Source organism: Arachis ipaensis, chromosome B7 (genome assembly GCF_059453495.1).
Source record: "Arachis ipaensis isolate K30076 ecotype BB chromosome B7, ASM5945349v1, whole genome shotgun sequence".
NCBI lineage: Eukaryota > Viridiplantae > Streptophyta > Magnoliopsida > Fabales > Fabaceae > Arachis > Arachis ipaensis.
Window position 1 is genome coordinate 87,390,808 of NC_142442.1, and position 23,815 is coordinate 87,414,622.

The window sequence follows — 23,815 nt, forward strand, 5'->3', positions numbered from 1 at the left end:
CACGTTGCTTCATCACGACCCACCTCATCTCCCACCTCATCTCCCAACATTACGATCGTGACGGTTGTTGTTCAATTTCATCTTTGTATTCCGTTACCCTTCATGAGGCGTCTCTCCTGGATGCATCAGTACCAATTCGCAAGGAAGAGGCACTGAAGTGGATGTGATCACCATTGAAGATTCACACTGAAGAAGGTGAGACTCTGTTTGATTATGTTTCTCGTAGTTAGAATTGATATATTATTTTGAAGTGTATCTTGCAGTATAGAGCACAATGCTATGTGTACAAAGTGTCTTTGATTTTGCATGCATCTTCCTTGACAGTGACTAAATTTGCTGAATGAACAATTTTTTGGTTTGTTTCTTTTAAGAAAATTGTGACAATAGAGCTAATATTCTATGAATATTTTTTTGGTTTGTTTCTTCTATTCATACAGGTAGATGGAGGAATTTGCGATTCCTATTTTTCACCATGGTGGACATTTTGTGAGGGATAACAAGGGATTTCTTGTATATATTGAGGGAAAAGTTGAAAAATTTCCTAAGATGGATATTGATCTGATATGCTTCTTTGACCTGCAAACTCTGTTCAAATGCTTGGGTTATTTGGATTATAAGGCTATGTACTGGTTTGATCCTACTGCACCTGACTTAGAGAATGGGTTGCACCTTATAAACGGAGACCTTGAGATTAATCAGCTGCGTGAGAATATACTAAAGAACAAGGACACGGAGGAGTTTTATTTGTATTTTGATCACCCAATAATGGTTACTCCTGTTGAGGATGTTGAGATGGACATTGATATTGATGCAGATGTTGAAGAGGATTCCAGTGATGATGGGTATGAAACGACAGAAGATGAACCATACAAACCACCTCCCCAAGGATTTGAAGAGGATAGCAGTGACTCAGACTGTGTGATTGTGAAGAAACAGAGTAGGAAAGTTTGCAAAAAAATAGAGAGTGTGGTGGAAAAGAAGAGCTTAAAGATGGTTAGTTTAAAAAAGAAGGCTTCAACAGTTGATAATAGATGTACTGGTGGACCCAGTTCTAGGCCAACTGTGGGTACCAAAAAATCTGCCAAGGCAAAGTATAATGGACCAATTGGTGCTAGAGGCCCAAAATCTCCTGGGCCTATTAGTGCTAGAGGCCCAAAATTCTCTAGGTCTGTTGGTGCTAAGGCCAATTTCAAGATCCAAAAAAATACTGCACAAAAGGGTGCTGCCTCGACCTCCTTTGGGGCAAATTTTGGTGGAAGAGGTGCTGCTATTCCAAGATCAGAGGATGCAAATTCTGGTGAAGATGATGAAAAAAGTGCAGAAAATGTGGATGAAGAAGATCCAATCTTTGAGTATGAATCAGAGTCATTGCTGACACCAAATAGTTCTGAAGATGAAAAAGAGAGGTATGAATTTCCTCAATTTAATGATGCTGCTGGATTTGGAGAGGTGTATTTTGAGTTGGGGATGGAATTTGCCACAATTGAATCTTTCAAGATTGCTCTGAAGGATCATGTCATTTATGAGGGAAGGAAAATTAGGTATATAAAAAATGATCAAAGGAGAGTTAGATGTGATTGTGAGCATGGGTTGGAGAGAATAAAAAAGCCAAGAAAGTCAAAGGGGGCCAATGAGGCATCTACTAACAACAATGCAGAACCAAAAAGTAATGATGCAAACAATGTTCAGAGAGGTGATGGCAATGATGTGGGAACTGTGGAAGGTGGAGCTGTGAATGAAGAGGCTGCAAATGTGACCGTTGAAACTAATTCTGTGAAAGTTGTTACTGCTGAGGCTGCTGGTGCTGTCAACAAAAGGTAGTTTTATTGTGCTGATTTCTTAGTTGCTTTTGCCTTAGTAAGTTAACGGTTAGTTTTATATAGTTAATTGCTGGTTAGTTTTATTGTGTAGTTATTAGTTAGTTACCAAGTTATTAGAGCTGTTAGTTATTTTCTTGTTACTTTTAATATTGTTAGTATAATTTGACACGTTAGTAAATTTCTGGTTTCTGCTAATTTCTTAGTTAGTTGATGGTTAGTTTTTTTAGCTCTTTTATATAGTAAATTGCTGGTTAGTTGATTAAGCTGCTGATTTCTTAGTTGATTAAATTTTTGGTTAGTTGATTTCTTAGTTTTATGCAGTTAAATTGCTGGTTAGTTGATTTCTTAGTTGATTAAACTGCTGATTTCTTAGTTTTATATAGTTAAATTGCTGGTTAGTTGATTTCTTAGTTTTATGTAGTTGAATTGCTGGTTAGTTGATTTCTTAGTTGATTCAACTGCTGATTTCATAGTATTGGAAGTATGCTTTCTTGCTGCAATAGTTCCCTTGGCTCTTTGCATCCATTATTAAAGAAAATATTATTTATAATGAATCTTCAGTGTGCCAAAACTCTTGTGCATCAAGTACTTGGACAATTTTCTCCAAGCATGAAATGAAGTCTTGTGCCAATACTCAAGTGTTAAGTAACACATGCGCTTGATGCATACTTTTATTTCTTTCTGGGCACACATTTTGGAATATAACATGAAGCAGGCAATCATTCATTAATATTTAATATTGAGAGAAGGTATATTTTGAGACACCAAATTTTAATGAAATACAAATCCTTGTATTGCTAACCTTAATAGCAGCCACTCTTTGCGCCTGAAGCTTGGGATCCTGGTGGATAATCTTCATTCGGTTGCTAAATAGACAAGTTTTGCTAAATAGTTAAATTGCTGGTTAATTAGTTGATTTCTTAGTTGATTCAACTGCTGATTTTTTAGTTGATTTATAGTTAAATTGCTGGTTAGTTGATTTCTTAGTTTTATGTAGTTAAATTGTTGGTTAGTTGATTTCTTAGTTGATTAAACTGCTAATTTCTTAGTTAATTTATAGTTAAATTGTTGGTTAGTTGATTTTACTGCTGATTTGTTAGTTAGTTGATGATTAGTTTTTTTTTTCTTGAAGAAGAAAATTTTACACCCTGTTAAATACAAACTTGAAATAAGACAAGAGTTTCAACCATAAAAACTAAATCGGTACTAATAATACTCAGGATATCAATCTTGAGCGGCATTAATCAAAGCCAAAATTGATTAGGAATGCATAATCCATGCCCATGATTTAGGCAAAAGAAGAATGGTCATAGTGAGTGCTACCTCAGAAAGAAGTTGCCATGCTGATTTATGTTACCATCACTTTTAGTTTTCCTTTATCATAATACTTCACATTAACTTCCTTGGACCCCTTTAATTACTCTCCACTTTTCATTTTTGAGAACCATTATATTTTTGCTTTCCAAGTGTCATTTTCAATTCTAAAAAGTTTAGAAATTCTTTTTATTTTCAACATTGCGATCATGTATATCATCAATTTGTTATCCTCCTCTCCTGATAGTGACCCACTTAATTGATTCCCTCATTTTTACATCAGTATAAATTTAATATTTAAAATCAAATGGTGCACAAATTTATGTAAATTCTACTTTATTTAGTGTAATAACACATGCATCTATTTTACATAAAAAGTGTATTGTTCGGTAACTAACTCTTTTGGACTAATTGGACTGTCAGAAATAGTAAGCAAGCAGTATAGTTTTAATATAGTTTTAATATAGTTTTTTATAGTTTAATTGCTGGTTAGTTTTAATAGTTTATCTGAGTTGCCGTTAATTGTTTTTTTTCTTTGATGGTATGAGATAGGGTCTATTGCCTGCGTTAAAAGAGGTGATGCCTCACGCACATCATTAGAACTGTGTCAGGCATATATGGAAAAACTTCACAAACCGATACAAGGACAAGAGAGTTAAGAATGTTGTGTGGGAATGTGGGCGAAAGCTAGTGCACTCTAGGCAAAGTAGGGAGTGCAGCACTTTTTAAAAGTTAACCTGCTATCAAAAGTAATTAGGTAAATTAAATTTATTTATTATTGTTATTTTTTTTTGTCATGGGCTGAACAAACAAACCGGCACTAACAAAAAAAACTAAATTTGATCGACTTCCTCCTTTATTATGTTATTGTTGATCTGATGTCTTCAAGCATTTTTACTGTTTTGTTTGCTAGCAGGTGCTTCCACTATTGTTCTGTCTAGCCACAGATTTTGACGCTCTTGAACCCACCCCATTCCACATCTACCATAAATGGACCTTCAAAGTCCGAAAAATTGCTGCCATAGAAAAGGAAGACGCTGTCTGTCGCCGCTGCTGGTTGGCTGACTCCAAACGTAAAACTGATTCTGTAGAAGAACCCGGTCTCCATGAAGGCGCCATGATTCTTAGATGACAACGAATCAAAGCACAAAATACATGACAGTTACAACAAGTCCATTATCTTTTATTTCAAATTATCCTCAACGTGTACGTAATAGAATGAAAAATTAAAATACAATTATATTTAAACAATTATTTGTATTATTTTTATTAATTTATTCAAAAAATAATTAAATTTTGAAGCTAATTGGTATAAAATATTACATATATAAAACTAAGAAAAATCTTTATTTGTATAAGAATGAGCCTAATAAATAATTATTTTATTTAATATATAATTAAGAGTATTTCTTTTTTTGCCAACGAGTTATAGTTCAAATGACATAGTCTCTATATTCACCTAAGAGTTGGTAAAAAAAAAGAATACTTTTTTTTTATTAACTTTTTTAAACATTAATTATTTATTTTACATACAATATAGAAATAAATGAATATAATATTTATTGAGTAGACGCAGTTACGTAAAAAAAATTTATTGTCATAGTATTTGAACCAAAGAAAAAAAAGTATTATTTAAAAAAAAAACTAATAATATATTTTTAATAATATTCTTAATACAAAATAATAAATTTTAAATATTTTTTAAATAATATATATTAACTAAAATAATATAATTATCCCAAATAATATATTATAAATATAGTAAAATGACATATTTCAATAAAAAAATTGTTAATAAAAACTTATATGAATTTTTGTTTCGCACAAAATAAAATTATTATACGTTTGTTTGCTTTTTACGTTGTATATATATTTTTTTAATTAAATTAGTATAATACAAAATCTTTTATCATTCTGTTCATATTTAATGTTTAAATTTTGTTTCTCACAAAATAAAATTATATATATATAACACAAAATTTTTTATCATTGTGTTTATATTTAATATTTTAATTTTATTTCACATAAAATAAAATTTATTTAAATTTTAATATTATATACATAATATATATTTAATATTATTTTTTTAAGATTCTAATATATCTTTTTTTTTAGATTTAGTACATGAATTTTCAACTTATTTTTTATGTATTATTTATTTTAATTCTAAAGTCCAATAATTTTTTTACAGACATGTTGTTTTTAATATTTATATACTATTTTTTTATTTTGAACTTCAGCCCAATACCTGAGACTTACAAAAAAAATCTAAAACTTATCAAAAAATGATTAACCTGATTAACAGGTTACCTTTTTAAATCCAGACCATTCAAATAAAATATAATAAATGAAGAGTTCAGATTTACGAATTCATAAGGTGTGCAGCACTCCATACTTAGCAAGGAGCGTTTAAGAATGAGCCGGGAATGTGCTAAATGCACCACTGATGCCGAGTTCCAAGCAAGTATGATGAAATTGAAAAGGATTAATGAAGATGCATGGAGCTACCTTGCAAAGTTTGACCCAGCTTGTTGGACCAAAGCTCACTTCAGTCACGGGCCCAAGTGTGACAACCTCACCAACAATATGTGCGAGGTTTGGAATGCAAAAATAGTTAACTATCGATCCAAACCCATTTTGACTATGTGTGAGGAGCTTCGGTGCTATATTATGAGGAGAATGACGAAATACAAACAAGTTTTGGAGACCTACGTGGGCACTGAAGTGGCTCCTACTCAACAAAAAAGGCTTGACGACATTATGAAGGATGTTAGATATTGGCAGCCAGTTTGGGTTGGTGACGATGAAAGGAGAATATTTGAGATCCAACAGGGATCTAAGAAGCTGTCTGTTAATCTATCTCTGAACAAATGTACCTGTAATGCCTGGCAATTAACTGGTACTATATTATCAATTTATTTTCATTTACGAAATTGTTGTGCTTTAGTTGCTAAAAGTTTGTCCTTTGTAGGTCTTCCGTGCGTTCATGCACTTGCTGCCATAGCTAGAAGGGGTGATAGACCCAAAACATATGTACATCCACTTCTGAAGATTGGAGCAGCTTTAGCAACATACCAACACTGCATCCAGCCTGTTAACTCTGAGGAGTATTGGGAGAAAACAAATTACCTGAATCCAATTCCTCCAAAGCTAAAGAGGCCAGTAGGTCGACCAGTAAAGAGGAGGAGAAAAGATCAATCTGAGAAAGAAGCTAGTAGAACCGATAACAATAAGGTTACGAAAATATTTCGAGTTACGTGTAGCAAGTGCGGAGAGACTGGTCACAATTTCAAGACTTGCAAAGGTCCTCCAGCAGCAACAATTAGAAAACCAACTAATCCGAACAAAAGAACAACAAAAGTTGGAACAAATTCTGGAACCCCAACCCAACCAGCAGAAGAGATCCATATCTCTCAGTCAGCACCCCAAGTGCAGGTAGTAACCACGACCAAGCATATTGTTGCATATCTCTTGAAGGGACTAAATAGGATTTAGTAATACTCAATAGGGACTACACTGGGTATTTTAAAAATCTATGGGGACTATATTGTGAATTTTTAAAATAGCTGAAGGACTATTTTATGTATGTATTTTTTTCCTGTTTTAGACTGTGGTTGAGCATTCCCTTCCGACTCATGCAGCAACAAATTCACCTGATTTCGTGACTAATGTTGTGAGTGAAAGGATTACTAAATATTCACATTGTGCTGCTAATCCGATAGTTATGCTAACATTACTTTGTTTAATCCTTGCAGAACATTGTCTCAAATACATTGTGTCAAGTTGCAGGTAACTATGGAGCATCTAATCTACCAAGTACAAGGGCCAAGCAACCTATCATTAGGCCTCATCATCCTGCAACAATCCATTTTAGCACACCCCCTCCTATTCCACCACCTGGAACCTCTCATGGAGTCTCAGCAGAAACTGTTGCAGCTGCAAGTGAGGGGACTGCATCAAGGATGTTCCAGTTTATCCCAAATCCTGGTTTCAATCATCCGAAAAAGAAGTGATGAAAAACTGCAAACTAAGGACAAATGATTTGGCTATTTTGATGTCTTAGTTTAATCTTTTTTTGGTTATGAAGAAAACTTGAAATACTATTAATGCTCCATTAGATGAGAGATTGTTTCGGACAAAACTCTCTTTTATTTTTGAATCATGTTTAGACTGGTGTATGCATGAATGTTGTCTTTGCTGGTTTAAGTAGCTATTATGTTTTAAAGTTTAGAGCAACATATTTGGTATTGCAAGTATTGCTGCTGTTTTATTGTTAATTTCTCTTCTAGTATCTTCAGAGTTTGATATATCACATCAAATGTGTATATGAATTTATAAACTAAATCCAGGAAACAAATCTATGAAAACACCACTTATGTTATTTACTAATTGTTTTGGTATTATGTTTTTTATTTGCCAAATAACATACCACCCCACTTTTGTGATTATGCTAGTATAAGAAACTATTAAATACTCTGAGAAAGATGATTGTGACGTGTTGGCAGGGGAGCTTTTACCAAAAAGCATAACAAAGTTAAATAAGTCTTGTTTGTGAACCAAACAAGGGAATTGATAGAATGCTAAAAATTAGTTTTCAGCTTTTACAAAGGACATATTTGTTCAAGCAATTATGTTTGAATAATATTTTAGATACTTATGATTTTGTAATGATTTTATAATGGTCATCCTTTTAATTTTTTGTTAGACCTATAAATACTAATATGTTGTAAATATTTTGTTTTATCTAACTTTGATTCAATTCACAAAGAAAATAGAATGCAACTGTGATTCACACCTTGAACTGAATCAATGCTTATATATCAGTTACAAAGAAGCAATTCCAACTCCCATGACCAAAACCAACAATGCACACACGATAATAACAAACACTACATTAAAATATCTCGTCTTCCACTCAATTTCTGGGACTACATTTTGATGAATTTCTAACATGTCAACTCTACTTTGCAATTCCATCACTTTATGCTCCAAACCAGCAATGTTAGCAGCAAACATATGTGAAACATGACCAGCAGTCTCACAACCATCCATTGCAACATCCTCCAAATAATCATAATCCAAATTGATGTAAAATAATTGATCAACCCATGCAAAGAACTTGCAATGCGGTATTTTTTCCTGTTTATCACACAACGACATTATTCATTACCATTCATAGTACAAGATAAATTAGTAGAATCCCTAAAATTGATTACCTTATATAGTGGGCATCCAAAAAAAAGTCTACCCAGATTCTCTGGAGTCCTTGAAATGGAGATTATTGCATTCAAATCGCACAAGCATTTTGGGTGTTGCCCTTTCAAAAATTCAACTTTTTCTACTTTGCTATTTTCAGCGTGTTTGAGACCATTACCATTAGATCGACCATGTCTTCCTCCTCGGCGGCTCCATGAAGAAGTGCTTCCTTTGTTTGTCGCCATTGCAGTTGAAATAGGGTTTACAATGGAGCTTATGATTACACAGTTTCAGGCTTTCAGCAATGAAAAATTTCAAATTTATTTGCAACGAGAGGTTTGGAAGAGAACATCAAAACGACGTCATTCTTCACCAATGTGCAGGGACTATTTTGTCCTTTTCGCACACGTGGACACTTAAGTGCCACGTGTGCATCTGAACATGCCAACTTAGCAGTCTCCCTTGATGAGTCACGCCGGAAACTGGACTGAGGACTAATTTGTCCGCCGGAATAAATCTTAAAGAATTAATCTGTGTATTAATTTTTTTTGGGGACTAAAATGTCCGTTTTTAAAATTTTCGGAGGACTGATTTGGGTAATTACTCTAATATTTATTATGTTAGATGCGAACATTATTCAAAATAAACCGTTATATACCAGTGTTTGTGACGTTGTGTCCTGTAAAAATAGATCAAATCAGACAGCTCATTAAAAAGACAACCTTGACCTGGGACCCAGCTGCCAGTTTCGGAGCCGACCTTGGCGTCCACCAAAGAGAAGTTATTTCTAGTTATTATTAGTTTACTGCTGCACGTGGCTGCTTGTACAAGCCCATTTCCGTAGGTTGGATTTGGCTTCTGACTCTTATTGCACCCAAAATATCATGCGGCGTCAGTCACGAGCGAATTTTCGCCTTTCTTACGTTGATGAAATGTTAAAAACTCCTTATGCCCCCGGTGATGCGTGCCCTGGTTTGGTACTAATGCTGTGTCCTGTGTGTACTGTACTACTGTGTACTTTGCTTTGCTGAATATCCATACGCCGAAAAATAAATAATTAATATTACTTTTGGAATGCAAGATCTAGTTTAGTACAAACACGCCAGAAACATATTACATACCTTACATATTCCTGCCTCCTCCACAAGACTAACCACCCTTTTTCTTTTTTATCCTCTATACTCCCCAGAGAAAAAAATAATAATAAATGAATATATATTATTTGTGGAATTACATCTCAACAAATATGCTATTTACAGAACTTGGACTCTCCTAGTTAATAGCAGTAAGAGGGAGCCTGGAGTCTCTAACTGATTGCGCGGCTTCGTATGCCCCAATTTGTTTAACATCTCCATTTGCTTGTTTTGGAGATCTTGCATCCCAAAATGACTTCAATAGTTCGTCAAACGATGGGGTTCTTAGTTCTTCTATGGATGAAACGCTTGGCAAATTGAAAGGTCTCTTTCTTGGTGTTGAACAAGATGGTTCGTCCACCTGTTCGTCACAGGGTAATTAAGACATTTAGAAAAATTTGTACGCAGTAACAAGTAAATGTTGTCACTGTACTGTTTGTGAACTATAACATTACATATTATACGCTCTAATATACAAAAATATGTATGGCAAGTTCAACTCTCTTACCGTGTATTCATTGAGCAGACATTTGCCTGAATTTTCGGTTATCTCTACAATTCTGTGGTAATGACCGCCCTTCAGTTCTCTTAGATCTCCATAGCATGGGACGATCATGGAGTTCAGGTTCTCACAAGCTTCATGATCAAGTTGCAACGAATCTGCAAGTGCGGTATCAGTTGACATTTGCATATTGATCTATAAAGGGAATAAAATCATGGTAACTGAGGTATGAGACTAAAATACTGACCATCGATCGATAAGTTAATATCCTTGTTAGCTGTGCCTGCATCTTCGAGTGTTGTTGATACAGCACTTGAGAATTGGGTTCGTAGGCCTTGATTAGCTTCCATTCCTCGCCTAGCCAGAAAGTAATGGGGAAAAATAAAGCGTAACGTTAACAATATAGTTAATATATATTATTGTATTTTGATCATTTTGGTCTGAGTGGGCAAATCAAAGCCTACCTAATTATAGTATCCACTGAATCACCATTTCTCTTCTCCAAACTAACCAAGGACTCTTGAGCTTTTCTCCATTGTTGCGAACCTACTTTGGCCTTGTTGAGGCTGCAGTTGTATGTTCACCGTTAGACACAGTAAACAGAAGATAGATAATAAATGATTAGGAAAAATTGATGCATTGTTTATATACCAGGTTTGAAGAACCTCAACTAGGTGTTTCTTTCCAGATTCTACAGCAGAAGTATTCTCTTGGTAGTTTGATTCTGATTTTTCCATGTGAACTCTCCATTCTGCCTTGACAGATGAAGTGGAATCCTGCATGGTTAATGTTTCTTGCCGCAGCTGACTGGTTTTACTGTTTGCACTATCGCGAAGATCATTAACCGCCATTTGAACCTAGGAAAAATAAGAATAGGATGTTATCTTCAAGTGTTTGTGGGAGACTCTATAAGCCAAACTTGAAAATTCACATGTTCAGAAGCAATAGCTACCAGTTTTTTCTTTCTAGCATTTGAGGTTGCAAGCATTTCTGCCACTTTCTCCAATAGTTGTTTTTCCTCAAAAGCAGCACACTCCTACATTACCGAAGTTAAAAGATAAGACAAATTTGTGTTCTCTTCTTAAAAATAATATCCAATCATGATTTGTGTAATTATGAGAAAATACATAGTTGGTCACCTCAAACTTCTTTTCAAGCTCACATAATTTTTTATCATTATCAACTTGTGCTTCCTCCACTATTTGGGTCAGACTGGATGCATGCTTGTCTAAAGTTTCAAAGAAGTTCACCGTTATTTTAGACACTGCACGGTTAGTCTCAACTGCTCTAGCATGTGCCTGCATGCAACAGCAGAAAATTGAGCATCCTCAAAAATCAGAATGTCCAACTCAAAAGTGTGAACAACCCAAAAATTGCATACCTCCCGTTGTTGATTAGCATACGCAGTTAAATTGGCTTCTTGCTTGTGGAGACTACTTTGAAGATCGTTTAGTAGCGAATCAGCTTCTAAGGCAATTCCTTTAAAAAGCTGTAGCACAGAAATCAAGTTAAACATAGCAATAAAATCTGACTTTAGGTAGAATCAACTTCAACGAGTGAATAATAAATCGCTTACATCCTCCAAGGCAGAAGAATGCTTTGCTACTTCAGATTTCAAGTCTTCATAAGTTAACTGGTTATTTCCTTTAAGCTCCTCAGCCAAATCATCCAAAGCTTTAATGCCAGTGCCATACATGTTTTTCACCTTTGCTACCCTTATTCTAAGGTCTTCGGTAGCCTTCAAAAGCATACCAAAACGAAGTTAGTAAATCCGGAAAATTCTAGTTTTCTAACAAAGGTTTGTTTAAAAACTTTAAACCCACCGTTGCCTTTGTTGATACAAAAGACTGCATATCTTCCTCCATATCCTTTAGTTGCTTCTCTTGATGCATTACAGATTCTGACACTGTCTTGTGCAACACCTCAAGCTGTTGAGCTAACTGAGACTGGAATTTTTGGATAAGTATTCTATTTCCTTCTTCAATTTTATCCTTCCGCTCTATTGTTGGAAAAGAAAATTTATCGATAAATATGTCCCTCATGTCAGTGGTATGTACTTTATTCAATTCATTCCCAGAAAAGGAAAAAAGAAAAGAAAAGAAACTCTAGAGAATAATACTAACCAATTTTGGAAAATAGGTTTGTCACATCTGATGCAGCATTCTCAAGCTCAGCTCGTAGGTCAATTGCACGTTCCACAAGTGCCTTCTCTGAAAATATAAGAAAAGAATTGATAAAAAGATATAAAATGTAAGCATCTACTCACGCAAAATACTGAACTAGATTGCATTGGCATAAGATGGTATTCAACCAACTTGAAAATTTAACAATACTAGAGGAAGTTACACAAACGTAGGATTATAATTCACTAACCTGATTTTAAGAGATTTGATATCAGATATTCCTTTTCCTTAATTTTTGCATTTGCTTGTTTATGCCTTTCCTCTAGATCAAACAAGGACTGCTGAGTTTCTTCTAGACTTTTCTGAGAATACAGACACCAGAAGTAAGTTTAATTTGTGAACATATCAGCAGTTCAACACAAAAGAACGGAGTTATGCATGACCGAATTTACCTCAGTTCTTTCAAGTTTGTCACTTAATTCAGCAGTCAAATGTTGCTGAGAATGGTAGAGTTCTTGAAGCTCCACTAGTTGCTAATCACAAATCAGGGCACATCGTTATTTTAATTGCTAACTCAATAGCTATAAATGGAATAATCAATGACGGAGTACACACCTTATCTTTGGACTCTGCCTCTTGTTCCATGCGCTCTATCTTTTCAGCCATGGCCTATGGAACATAGATTAGGGATTAGCAATGCTGCCAAAGCTATCACAGTATTTCCAATTCAAATTAACATTAGAACACTCAAAGGAAACCTTCTTCTCTGCTTCTTCGTGAAGATATCGATCACGTGGTATATAGATTCCATTCTTCTCTCTAGCAGCATATACCTCTGGGTAACATAAATAAAAAAATTTTTAAAGGAAGAAACATCGAGGAAGATAAGTTTAACAATCTGAAAAGTGTAAACAGTAAACAACCTTGCTTCAGTCTGTCAATCTCGGAATACAAATCCTTGATCATTGCAGATTTCATCATTTTCTGATTAACCTGACAAAATAACCAACTCCAAATTGTTATATATGGTTTACTGTTGAAAACATCAAACTGATTCGTTGAAATATCAAAATGTTAACCGGAAAGAAGGAGCAGCAACTAAAAAAGTCACCTCTGGTTTGTTCTTTATATTCTTGGCACGATGTGCATAATCCAAGGTACTAAGGGTTTCTTCAAGACAGTGAATGGAAGGCGATATTGTGGCAATAATGCATGTCTTGGTTTTACCACCCAAGGAATCCCTCAACAATCTGGTTAATTTGCTATCCCTGATATAATAAAAGAAAGAAGGCCTGATTTAAAAGTAACCAAAATAATATGAATGACAATCGACTATATTAGTTGCAGCTGCTCATACCTATACGGAACGTGACCTGAGTGCTCAACAAGGGCGTTAATCACTCGACCTAGTGTAAGTAGACTTTTATTTATCTCCCCAGCCTCCCTTGCTCTACCCTGCAAGTATTGTTTTTCTTAGTGGAAGTTCAAAAGCTGTGAAATTTTGTTCTGTTCAGACACTAGAGAACAAGGCAGAGTCAATGCAGCAGATTAACACAATTTCTTAGAACACCAACAAAACTAATAATTAATGACAAAACTTATGCGAAAACAAACAGGATATCATGTAGCCACATGTTCCCACCCAAATCAGGCATAATCATATAATACCTCTCTTGCACCAGAACGAGAGATATTCTCAGAGCCTGCAAGGTCCACAAGATTTAGCTTTCCACATTTAATCATTTCTTCACCCTCCGGAGTACACTCCTTAATATGAATTGTGATTGAAAAAATGGAATGAGAACGGCTACTTTGTTTGTTAAGAAGAGTCTCAGCAGTACGCCTTTTTGCTGAACCTTTTTCCAATATCTTGTAAATTTCATTTGCAGTGCAAACAATCTCTTCCTCTAATCCTCTAACGAAGACACCCCCTTTCCCATCCTCCATTAGAGCGATAGGTTTTTTAGACTTATCATCTACAAATTTTACAGTCTCCTCAGGGGCCAAAAGATCCGTTATTTCCTCATTGTAAAGCTCTAAGAACGTTACTTTCATGTTGTACTCTGCATTCTGAGCCTCCAATATATCGAAAATCTGTTTCACAGCTCTGGGGATGACACCAGCATCACTCGGAAATTCGCCATTCTGCACCATGAAGAGCACAGAAGGAGAAATGGATTTCAATACAAAACGATTGAGCAGACGTAAAAAGCAGTTAAAACAGGGGAATATTGAATAACCTTCTTTCTAGCTCCTCCTTCCATTGTGTATGTCTTCCCCGTTCCCGTTTGACCATATGCAAAAATTGTGCAGTTATAACCCTCAAGTACTTCATACACAATCGGAGACACAGCCTGGTCATACAGTTCCTTCTGCTGAGAGGCAGGGCCAAACACCTACACTCCAAAGTAAACCAAATTCAAAATAACTGCAATTGCTGTTTAAATTACAGAAAGAAAGGAAAAAATAAATATTTAGAAGTTCTTTACTACCATGATCACGACCGATAAGATATAAGTTATTTCAAAATGCCAATGTGAAAGGGCTTTCAAAATCCAATTGATGAATGTTATTTTCTTCTAGAATTCTAAATTGAACCTCCACAAGTATTCTTATTCACTTTACTAGAAGATTCTCCACAAGATCACATATGTGCAATACAATTCGTGCACTTGAATAAATTGCAAGAAGGCACAAAACCTTGTCAAATGCGAAGGTTTTATCGATCTGTTTGTTGGCTATATTCTGCACAGCGGAAACCTCCCTTCTACCTTCATTGCAGGAAATCACAACAGGCGTATTCACCCTCATTTCATCTTCGTTCAACGGCCTGCAACAAACAAAACGAAAACAATCACATAACAATCCAGAGTTGCAAAAACAAGCTGAATCAGCTTAGCAGCGAGTGAGAGTCACCTGCATCGGAGGAGAACCTGCACATTGACGCCTTTGTCCTTGTCATTCTTATTGAAACTAGTTGAATTGGAATCCGCAGATCGCAGATCTCGCACTGCCTTGTCGCTGGAGCGAGGCGTGGATGGAGATATCGACACGAGTCCTCCTCCTCTTCTCTGCTGTGCATCCATGATCGGCGATGGAAGAGCGTGGAATGTGGATAGAGAATGAGGAAGAATCGGAATTGAAACGATAAAATGAGAAGCTTACAGTAGGAAGAGAACAAAGGAAGAAAAAAGTGCCGGCCTTCAAATGGAATTTCACGTGAGAATTCAGAAACCAGAAATCTTAGAGTCAAAGACTCTTTACACTATGCAACACAATATAATACAATCCGATATTGCTTAAGATAATAATTTCCGTCGATTTATAAATAATAATTAAATATATATTATGATTATGTAGTTAGTTGTCTTGATAGAGAGAGCGTGTGAGTGTGTGTCTTTTCTCGGGAGCTGGAAGAGAAAAGGTGCGTGTGACTGTGAGCGATCCAATTTTGGGTACTGACAGAGATAAACCAAATAAGTTACAAATTTCCGAACTCAAATAGAAAGCCGTTACGGCAATTCACGAGCAAAAATGGGCCCGGATAACGGCGTCCAAATGCCACCTTTCTACTTTCTCGTTTCATTCGACCGTTATAAACAACACAAGGTTAGCTTCCGTCAGTAACTTAAAAAACCCATCTTTTATTTTGTTTGAAAAATTTTGAAACCCTGCCTTTTTCGTAGGGTAAAAATTTACTGTGAGAGAAGTGCTAGGTAAACAATGATCATCTTGAATAACATGAACAACCATTAATCAAATAAAAATACATTACATTCTAATTTAATGCTACTAATTAAATTTAAGATTAATTTACTCTTTTAATCCTATTAATTCACATTATTCACACATTATTAAAAAATGTTGTTGTTTACCTATACTTTTTCATTCACTATTTAAGTATTTTTAACCAACTTGGGTTGATCAAGTGGTCAGCTCACTTGTCCGCTTAAATAGGTGTTAGGGATTCGAATTCCGTCTAGTGCATGCAGCAACCCATTGGCAAAGAATAATAAACAAATAAATAAGAGTATAAAGGTGAGAGTTCCTATTTATTATGAAGGAGGAACAAATTAAAGGTGGTTTCAATTAGCATATGACCAAGGACCCACTGCAAATTCTGCTGGTTTAATTTAAACAAAATATTATGGTCCGGGGACCTTGTCTACTCTTTGACTTTTGAGTTGATGTTTTAAAAGTGGAGTGATTTGCCTCTGATTTTTTATTATGAGTGTTGATGGGAAATATATCATGCACTATTTAAATATCTCCTGCTAGGTTCTAGCAAGCAAATCACATTTTTCAGGTGCTATCTGTTTTTAATATTTAGACTTTATATATTAGTGTTCCAGATTGCTGCAATTTTTGTTTTTCAAATAAAAAAGGTTCAAAGTACACCTAACAGTCTAACCTGAGATTCATTTGGAATTGACAAGGTACATGATTAGGAGATCTAATAGTGGATGGTTTTGACATGATTAGGAGATCTAATAGTGGATGGTTTTGATAATGCATCTTGAAAAGATACATAACATTTTTTAAAATTAATTTTTTAGTATATTAATAAGGTTTTTTTTTATTATTTTATTTTATTTTACAAAATAGAGTTATTACAAGTTTACAACTTAAAAAAAAAAAATAGCAGTAGTCACCCTAACCCTGTTTAGATAATGTTTATTTGTGGATACATAATAAAAGTAAGCAAAGTTGGTACCTGAATGGAACGGAAAATAATAAATAGAGTGATTTTTACGATTGAATATGATTTAGATATATAAAGAATGAAGAAAGAGGAGGAGTGTTGATAAGGAAAGAAGTAGAAGTTTGGTGGTTCAGAAAAGGAAGGCAAGGCAAGGCAAGGCAAGGTAGGGTATTTAGCATGGTGGTATAAGGTACCCCACCTTGATAATGATAAAGAATAAGGCACATGCTAGCCACTTGGTTCTTATGATTGTTATTACGATTCCTTTTTCTTCATTTTTATCTTTCTTATGTATAATTCTACAAACCTTGTCTTGTAGTTTTGATGCATGGCAGAATCCTATGACCATAAATAGGCTATATGAAACTTACACTGGATTTAAATTTAGTTAGTTATTAGTTTATTTGATATTTGATTGATTTGCTTTCTACATCTACTCATCTAATAACACCTTTTTGCTTTCTTTAACACTCCATACCATATATTATATGATGTTGTTACTTACGTCTTTGTTGGTATGCCCATCGTCTTCTACCCAAATATTAATTTTTCTAACGAAAAAAAAATTACAAAACTTTTTAAAGCAGGGACATGAAGTTTAAACTTGAAAGGAACTCTACTAAGATAATAAGGAATCTATCTGATTCTTGTTACTAGCTACCTCGGCCAAAACAAATAGATGACACAAGAACGAAGCAAAAGCTGCTTAAGTGCAACAGCTATGAAATTTCCACTTCGGGTGCAATTAACTTGGCAATTAAGTGCAAGTTACGGTTAGATAGTTCCTTATTATATTGGACCATATATAATTCATATTTATATAATATGTGTTATATGTTATTATAATGATATAATTAATCAAGAACGATAAGGTTGTGCCATTGACACTATTCCGTTCTGTAGTGATACGTTCGTGAGAATATTTATATACGTTGAAAATTTACTTCATCGATGTACGTACAATTTGGTTGTGGTCGTGAGAAATCATTGAAAACTAACATTGAAGCAAATAAGCAATCCATATTGGGATTTTTTTTTTTATGTTTTAATATTTGTGATACAATATATACAAAGATAACAAATATCAAATGAAAATTATTATTTCTGTATGTTCGATGACACTTATTTTTATATATTTATATAACTATATCGCTCATATCAAATGGGTGTAGTCATGAGATCAGACATAACTAACTTGGGAGATTAATTACAAAAATGTGTCCACTCAAAGTTATTGTGCTTTTCTAGTGTGCGTGATTTTTTTTTTCTGTGGAAATAATTTGTCATACAAGTATTCATCTCAAAAACTTAAATTAATAAAAAAATAATATAATCATTATGTTACGATGGGTAACCGGAGATTATTGGGTTGGATTAGTTTGGCTGGCCCAATCGTTAGAATGAGGAAGTATCCAAGCGGATTGATGATCCAAGGCCCCGTCCGACTTCGGTATGAGAGAATGGGGGGTGGTACCTGCAAAGATACTCCGATGCCAAAGTCAACAAAGGAAGCAAGACAAGTCTAGAGAGTATTGGACTTCTGAGATACCTGAGAAGTGTCAGTGTATTTATAATGGTGAACCCATAACCACCATTGGTGTAGTTCCGTTATTTATGGGGAGTAACCGTCCCTTTATCTTAGGGAGGTTAAGATATGACTCCAGGAAGTGGGTAGAGAGATTTTAGGGGCAGTTACTCATTTGAATGGGTGTTTATCTGCCAGCTAATCTTCGTCCCGACTTCTTTAGAGCAAGTCGTGGTAAGGACCGACTTCGTGGGGCGAAGGTCGGTGTATGGCGAGGCTCAATCCTTTGGATTGGACCTTTTGTTTGGACCTGGGCCTTATCATTGGGCCAGGGTATGAACAGTGCCCCTACTCAAGCCCAATTTCTTTTAGGACTTGGGTTCGAGTATTCTACTCGGGGTCGTAGCCGACTTGTTGGAGGACCGACGTGATGGTTTGGAACCGACGTGACTTTTCGTGACCTTTGATTTTCACAGTTACGTCTAATCAAACGTCGTGTCCGTTAGAGGTTTGCGTAGGGGTTGTCTTGGTAACGGTGCACCCATTAATGACTGCGTCCATTTTTACCATTATGCCCCTAACGTGTTTATAAATACGTTCCTTCTCTTTCGTTGCTTCGTTTCTGCGATTTTTCAAATTTTCTTCTCATCCGTTCGTGGAGCATTCCTCGTTTGAAGGCTTTCATTTTCCTCTACCTTATTTCCAGGCGAAGGTTAGTCTTTTTCTCCTTGTCTCTTTTATGAAATGCTTCTGTTTGCATGCCTTTACTTTAAAGAGAGGAGTTGACTTCGTAGGCTTTTTGTTTGATTCTGTATCCCCTTAGAGACCCTGTTCGTGATCTTTTTCCTTTTTCCTTTGTAGGTTTCGCTAATCCTTTTTAGGAAAAGAAAAATGACTTCCATAGAAACTCTTGCTCAGTGGGTCGATGTTACGGTCTTAGGAGAGGAACCTATGGTTGATACTGATTTTATCACTGACCTTCGCACTCGTCACCGGCTCTGCACCTCTGATGAGGATGAGCCAAAGTATGAACTGCTTGCCCCGGGTCCGGAAGACCGGGTTTGCTTTGGGAGGGCTTCAGAGGCAGCCCCTCATTTCTTTTATATGTACGAGAGCATGATCACCCGCCTGGGCGTTTTTCTCCCTTTCTCTGATTTTGAGATTGCTGTTTTACGTCACTGTCGTGTTGCACCTACCCAGCTTCACCCCAATTCATGGAGTTTTCTAAAAATTTATCAGTTTATCAGCCATGCCTTAGAATTTTCGACTTCTTTGAGGATTTTTTTCTTTCTTTTCCACATGACCAAGCCCTTCAGTGGGCAGAATAATAAGCAACAATGGGTATCCTTCCGAGCTATACAAGGTCGGAGGGTCTTTACCTTTTTTGATGAATCTTTCCATGACTTCAAAAATTATTTTTTCAAAGTTCAAGCCGTAGAGGGTCACCACCCCTTTTTCTTGGATGAGAATTCTTCTCCTCGCTTTCTCTTGTACTGGTTAGAGACTTCCCCCTGTGAGAAATATGGTTTGGAGGATCTGGATGAGGTGGAGGCAACCATTGTAGGGTTCCTCCGAGAAGTATGGGGGAGGGCCCCATATCTGGATACCAAAAAACTTCTCCAGGGGTCGTCGTCTTTTGTCCAGACACAACTAGGTAGCTTTTATCTACTTTGTTTCCGACTTGTTTCTACCGACTTGAAGTTTACCGACTTGTTTTACTAATTGTTTTCTTTTACAGAGATGGCGAGGAAGAATTCCAATGAGTCTTACCAGAGAGTCCAGGAGGCCAAGGCGAGGTCTCGCGCCAGAATCGGTGGTGCCAGGGTAACTAGCTCTCCTCTTCCTCTTCCTCCCCCTTCTTCCCAAAATTTGGAGACTCCTTCTCAACCCATTGTTATCTCCTCTTCGACTTCTTCTCAGCCGTCCCCTCCTCCCCGACCTTCCCCTGAGCCAGAGAAGAAGAAGCACAAGGCTTTAGAGTCTGGCTCTTCTTTTGAAGGTGAGGCTAAGGTGGATGCTCCTGCATTTATCCGAAAATTTATCTACCCCATACCCGTATAGGTATGGATGATGTTTCTATTCGGAACCACCTCACTATTCTGGCTGAGGAGAGCATCAGGGCGGCGGGGATTTGTGCCAAGTTCCTCGATATTTTTGAGAAGACTCCTCTTAGCTCTCTGGGTTCAACCTCTAGGGTTGAAGAGTTGGAGGGAAGGCTTCTCATATATCAGAAACATGAGAAGGAGTTGAAGAAGGAGGTCGCCAAATTGAAGGAGGAGAGGGATGACCTCCGAGAGAAGGAGAGCAAGTTACAAGCCCTATGTAACATGGAGGAGGGCTTGAGAAAGAAGGCGCAGGAGAGTTATCAGAGTTTATTTGAGGACCTTGTGGCTGTAAGGAGGGATTTGTTGAACTCTCGGACTGCCTACGCCGAGTTGGAGGACTCTATTGCTGAGGGGGCCGAGGAGGCCTGGAGGATTTTTAAGGAGCAGGTCGGAGTCCTTGATCCCGACCTGGATCTGTCTCCTTTGGATCTTGACAAGGTCATTATTGATGGTGCCATAGTTTATCCCCCAGCTCCCGAGGTCGTCACCGAGTCAGATTTGAAGACTCGAGGGCAGAGAATCATTGAGTCCCCTCCTCGTCCAAAGGATGTTCCGAGTTCCTCAAGACCTCACGGCACCTCTTCTCCGACTCCTATGGACACTTCTCTCCCTGGTCCTGATGGCGCTCCGACTTCTCTTCCCGACTCTGGTGGTGATCCGACTACTCCCTTTGGTCCTGGTGGTGATGCTCTTTAAAAATTTGTTATTTGTTGGCTATATGGGGGCCCGGCCTGTGGGTCCCCTCTTTTTTAAACTCTTTATATTTGTGGTGGTGGTATGTTGACATTGGCCTTTTGTGGCCGTAAACAAAAATATTTATAGTTGCCCTTTTTTTTTGGATAAGGGTTTTAAAAAATACCCTTTTTAGTATAAGGGTTTCAGCTACCTTTCTGTGTGCATGCTTTTCTGATTTTGATTTTTCGAAGTCCCCTTGATCTTTTCTAAAAACCTTTTCTTTGGCTTGTCTGTATTTCTGAGCTTTTTTGTTTTAAGGACTTTTAGGACATCTTTTAAGCTTTTTCTAGGCTTTTTTGATCCCTTTTTTATTATTCCTTATACTCAACTTTGTTTTATTGAGCTTTTATGGCTTAAGTTATTTTTGCGATGCGTTTTCTTTTCTACTCGGTTTTTCATTTCGACTTATGAGTCGGAATGTTTCCGAGTTTCTCACGATCAACTTTTATAACCTCTTTACACCGACTTGTACCTCGTCGTTTTATCCTGACGATCATCTAGGTCGGTTCATGGGATTTTCACATTTTGTCGAGCTTAAGTCGGCGCGTTTCGTAGAAAAGTAAACGATAGGGAATTTATAAGAGATATTGTAAAAAAGATCTTTATTTATTTGGGAAGGTACTTTACGGCTGCTAAGGGTTTAATGATCTATTCCCCCCTTAGCCTCTACTATGATGCCTCGTTAAAAATCCTTCTTCAGAAAAAACCCTTTAATTTTTGGGAAAAAATCGTGAAGTTGGGAAAAGAGTACATCAGGGAGTAGAGTTCGCTTTTAGCTATAGTACCTTTTCATGTTACAAGCATGCCACGACCTTGGTAGCTCGGTGTCGTTTAAGTCGGTCACTTTATAATAACCTTTTCCTAAGACCTCGCTAACTTGGTAGGGTCCTTTCCAATTAGCAGCGAGTTTTCCTTCCCCCGATTTGTTGACTCCTATATCGTTTCTGATCAAGACCAGATCGTTTAAGGCGAAACTTCTTCGACTGACTTTTTTGTTGTACCTGGTAGTCATCCTTTGTTTCAGCGCTGCTTCTCTTATCTGGGCTTGTTCTCGGACTTCGGGGAGCAATTCAAGCTCCTCTTTGTGCCCCTGTATGTTCCCGATTTCATCATGGAAAATCACTCTTGGGCTTTGCTCACTGATTTCCACTGGTATCATAGCTTCTACACCATAGACAAGTCAGAAGGGTGTTTCTCCAGTGACAAATTGGGGTGTCGTCCGATAAGCCCACAACACTTGGGGGAGCTCCTCTGTCCAGGCTCCTTTTGCATCTTGTAGTCTTTTCTTTAGTCCCACCAGTATGATTTTGTTAGCTGCCTCCGCTTGTCCATTTGCTTGTGGATGCTCCACCGAGGTGAACTGGTGTTTTATTTTCATACTGGTTACTAGGCTTCTGAAGGTGGAGTCGGTGAACTGGGTTCCATTATCTGTGGTAATGGAGTGAGGTATCCCATACCTTGTGATGATATTTTTGTAGAGGAACCTCCGACTTCTCTGGGCGGTGATGGTGGCCAATGGTTCTACTTCTATCCACTTTGTGAAGTAATCTATTCCCACGATCAAGTATTTGACTTGTCCTGGCGCCTGGGGAAAAGGACCTAACAAATACATTTCCCATTTTGCGAAGGGCCATGGAGAAGTTATACTAATGAGCTCCTCTGGGGGAGCCACGTGGAAATTTGCATGCATTTGGCAAGGTTGGCATTTTTTCACAAATTCTGTGGCATCTTTCTGCAAGGTCGGCCAATAAAATCCAGCTCGGATTACTTTTCTGGCTAGCGACCTGGCTCCGAGATGGTTTCCGCAGATCCCATTGTGGACCTCCTCTAGCACTTCAGTGGTCCTTGAGGTCGGTACGCACTTCAACAATGGCGTTGATATTCCTCTTTTATAAAGGATATTTTTCACCAGAGTGTAATATTGTGCTTCCTTCCAGATTTTCTTGGCCTCTTTTTCCTCTTTGGGGAGGATGTCAAATTTTAGGTATTCGACCAGAGGATTCATCCATCCGAGATTTAGCCCGGATACCTCAAGGACATCTTGTTTGCCCTCTGCTTTTACTACAGAGGGCTCTTGGAGAGTTTCCTGGATCAGGCTTCTATTATTCCCTCCTGGCTTAGTACTTGCTAACTTGGAGAGGGCGTCTGCTCTGCTATTGAGATCCCGAGTTATATGCTTAACCTCGGTTTCAGCAAAGTGCCCGAGGTATTCCAGAGTTTTTTCCAGGTATCTCTTCATGTTTGGGTCTTTGGCCTGATACTCTCCATTTATCTGGGAGGTCACCACCTGAGAGTCACTGTATATCATCACTTTTGTTGCACCGACTTTTTTGGCCAGCTTCAGTCCTGCAACCAGGGCTTCATATTCTGCCTGATTATTTGAAGCTGGGAATTCAAATTTGAGGGATACCTCTATTTGAGTTCCCCTTTCGTCGGCTAGTATTATGCCTGCACCGCTTTCTGTCTTGTTTGAGGATCCATCTACATAAAGTTCCCATGTAGTTGGCTTTTCCTCTTGATCTCCCGCGTATTCTGCTATGAAGTCGGTAAGGCATTGGGCTTTGATTGCTGTTCGAGTTTCATACTTCAAGTCGAACTCGGAGAGCTCTATTGCCCATTGAACCATTCTCCCTGCAACATCCGTCTTCTGGAGGATTTGC

The 23,815-nt window shown here is 37.0% G+C and overlaps 2 protein-coding genes across 3 annotated transcripts; one reads left to right on the forward strand and one right to left on the reverse strand.

Moving 5' to 3' along the window:
* On the forward strand, positions 1-4,440 carry LOC110265593 (uncharacterized). Of its 2 annotated transcripts, XR_015892316.1 has the most exons (4): positions 1-195; positions 438-1,817; positions 3,687-3,891; positions 4,051-4,440. XR_015892316.1 is itself a non-coding variant. In XM_021108595.2 (3 exons), the coding sequence occupies exons 2-3, from the start codon at positions 442-444 to the stop codon at positions 4,073-4,075; spliced, it is 1,401 nt and encodes a 466-aa protein (XP_020964254.1). In that variant the 5' UTR covers positions 1-195; positions 438-441; the 3' UTR covers positions 4,076-4,440. The 2 variants fall into 2 exon arrangements, 1 of the variants encoding a protein (XP_020964254.1); XM_021108595.2 differs by lacking the exon at positions 3,687-3,891.
* Positions 4,441-9,368: 4,928 nt separating this feature from the next.
* On the reverse strand, positions 9,369-15,562 carry LOC148553262 (kinesin-like protein KIN-5D). The gene is made up of 22 exons (XM_088493302.1): positions 15,005-15,562; positions 14,789-14,918; positions 14,329-14,484; positions 13,757-14,233; positions 13,446-13,543; positions 13,200-13,356; positions 13,012-13,081; positions 12,847-12,923; positions 12,704-12,757; positions 12,541-12,621; positions 12,339-12,450; positions 12,089-12,175; positions 11,789-11,964; positions 11,542-11,703; positions 11,347-11,454; positions 11,105-11,263; positions 10,918-11,001; positions 10,617-10,822; positions 10,430-10,531; positions 10,213-10,322; positions 9,972-10,123; positions 9,369-9,824 (listed from the first exon to the last, which is right to left on the reverse strand). The coding sequence occupies exons 1-22, from the start codon at positions 15,172-15,174 to the stop codon at positions 9,603-9,605; spliced, it is 3,150 nt and encodes a 1,049-aa protein (XP_088349428.1). The 5' UTR covers positions 15,175-15,562; the 3' UTR covers positions 9,369-9,602.
* Positions 15,563-23,815: the final 8,253 nt, after the last annotated feature.

Coding starts and splice junctions, on each gene's coding strand:
- LOC110265593 (XM_021108595.2), top strand. CDS start 442: ATGGAGGAATTTGCGATTCCTATTTTTCACCATGGTGGACATTTTGTG. Junction 1,818..4,050: donor GCTGGTGCTGTCAACAAAAG/GTAGTTTTATTG, acceptor GTTTGCTAGCAG/GTGCTTCCACTATTGTTCTG.
- LOC148553262 (XM_088493302.1), bottom strand. CDS start 15,174: ATGGATGCACAGCAGAGAAGAGGAGGAGGACTCGTGTCGATATCTCCA. Junction 12,924..13,011: donor GATTGACAGACTGAAGCAAG/GTTGTTTACTGT, acceptor TATGTTACCCAG/AGGTATATGCTGCTAGAGAG. Junction 11,455..11,541: donor ATTCTTCTGCCTTGGAGGAT/GTAAGCGATTTA, acceptor TCTGTGCTACAG/CTTTTTAAAGGAATTGCCTT.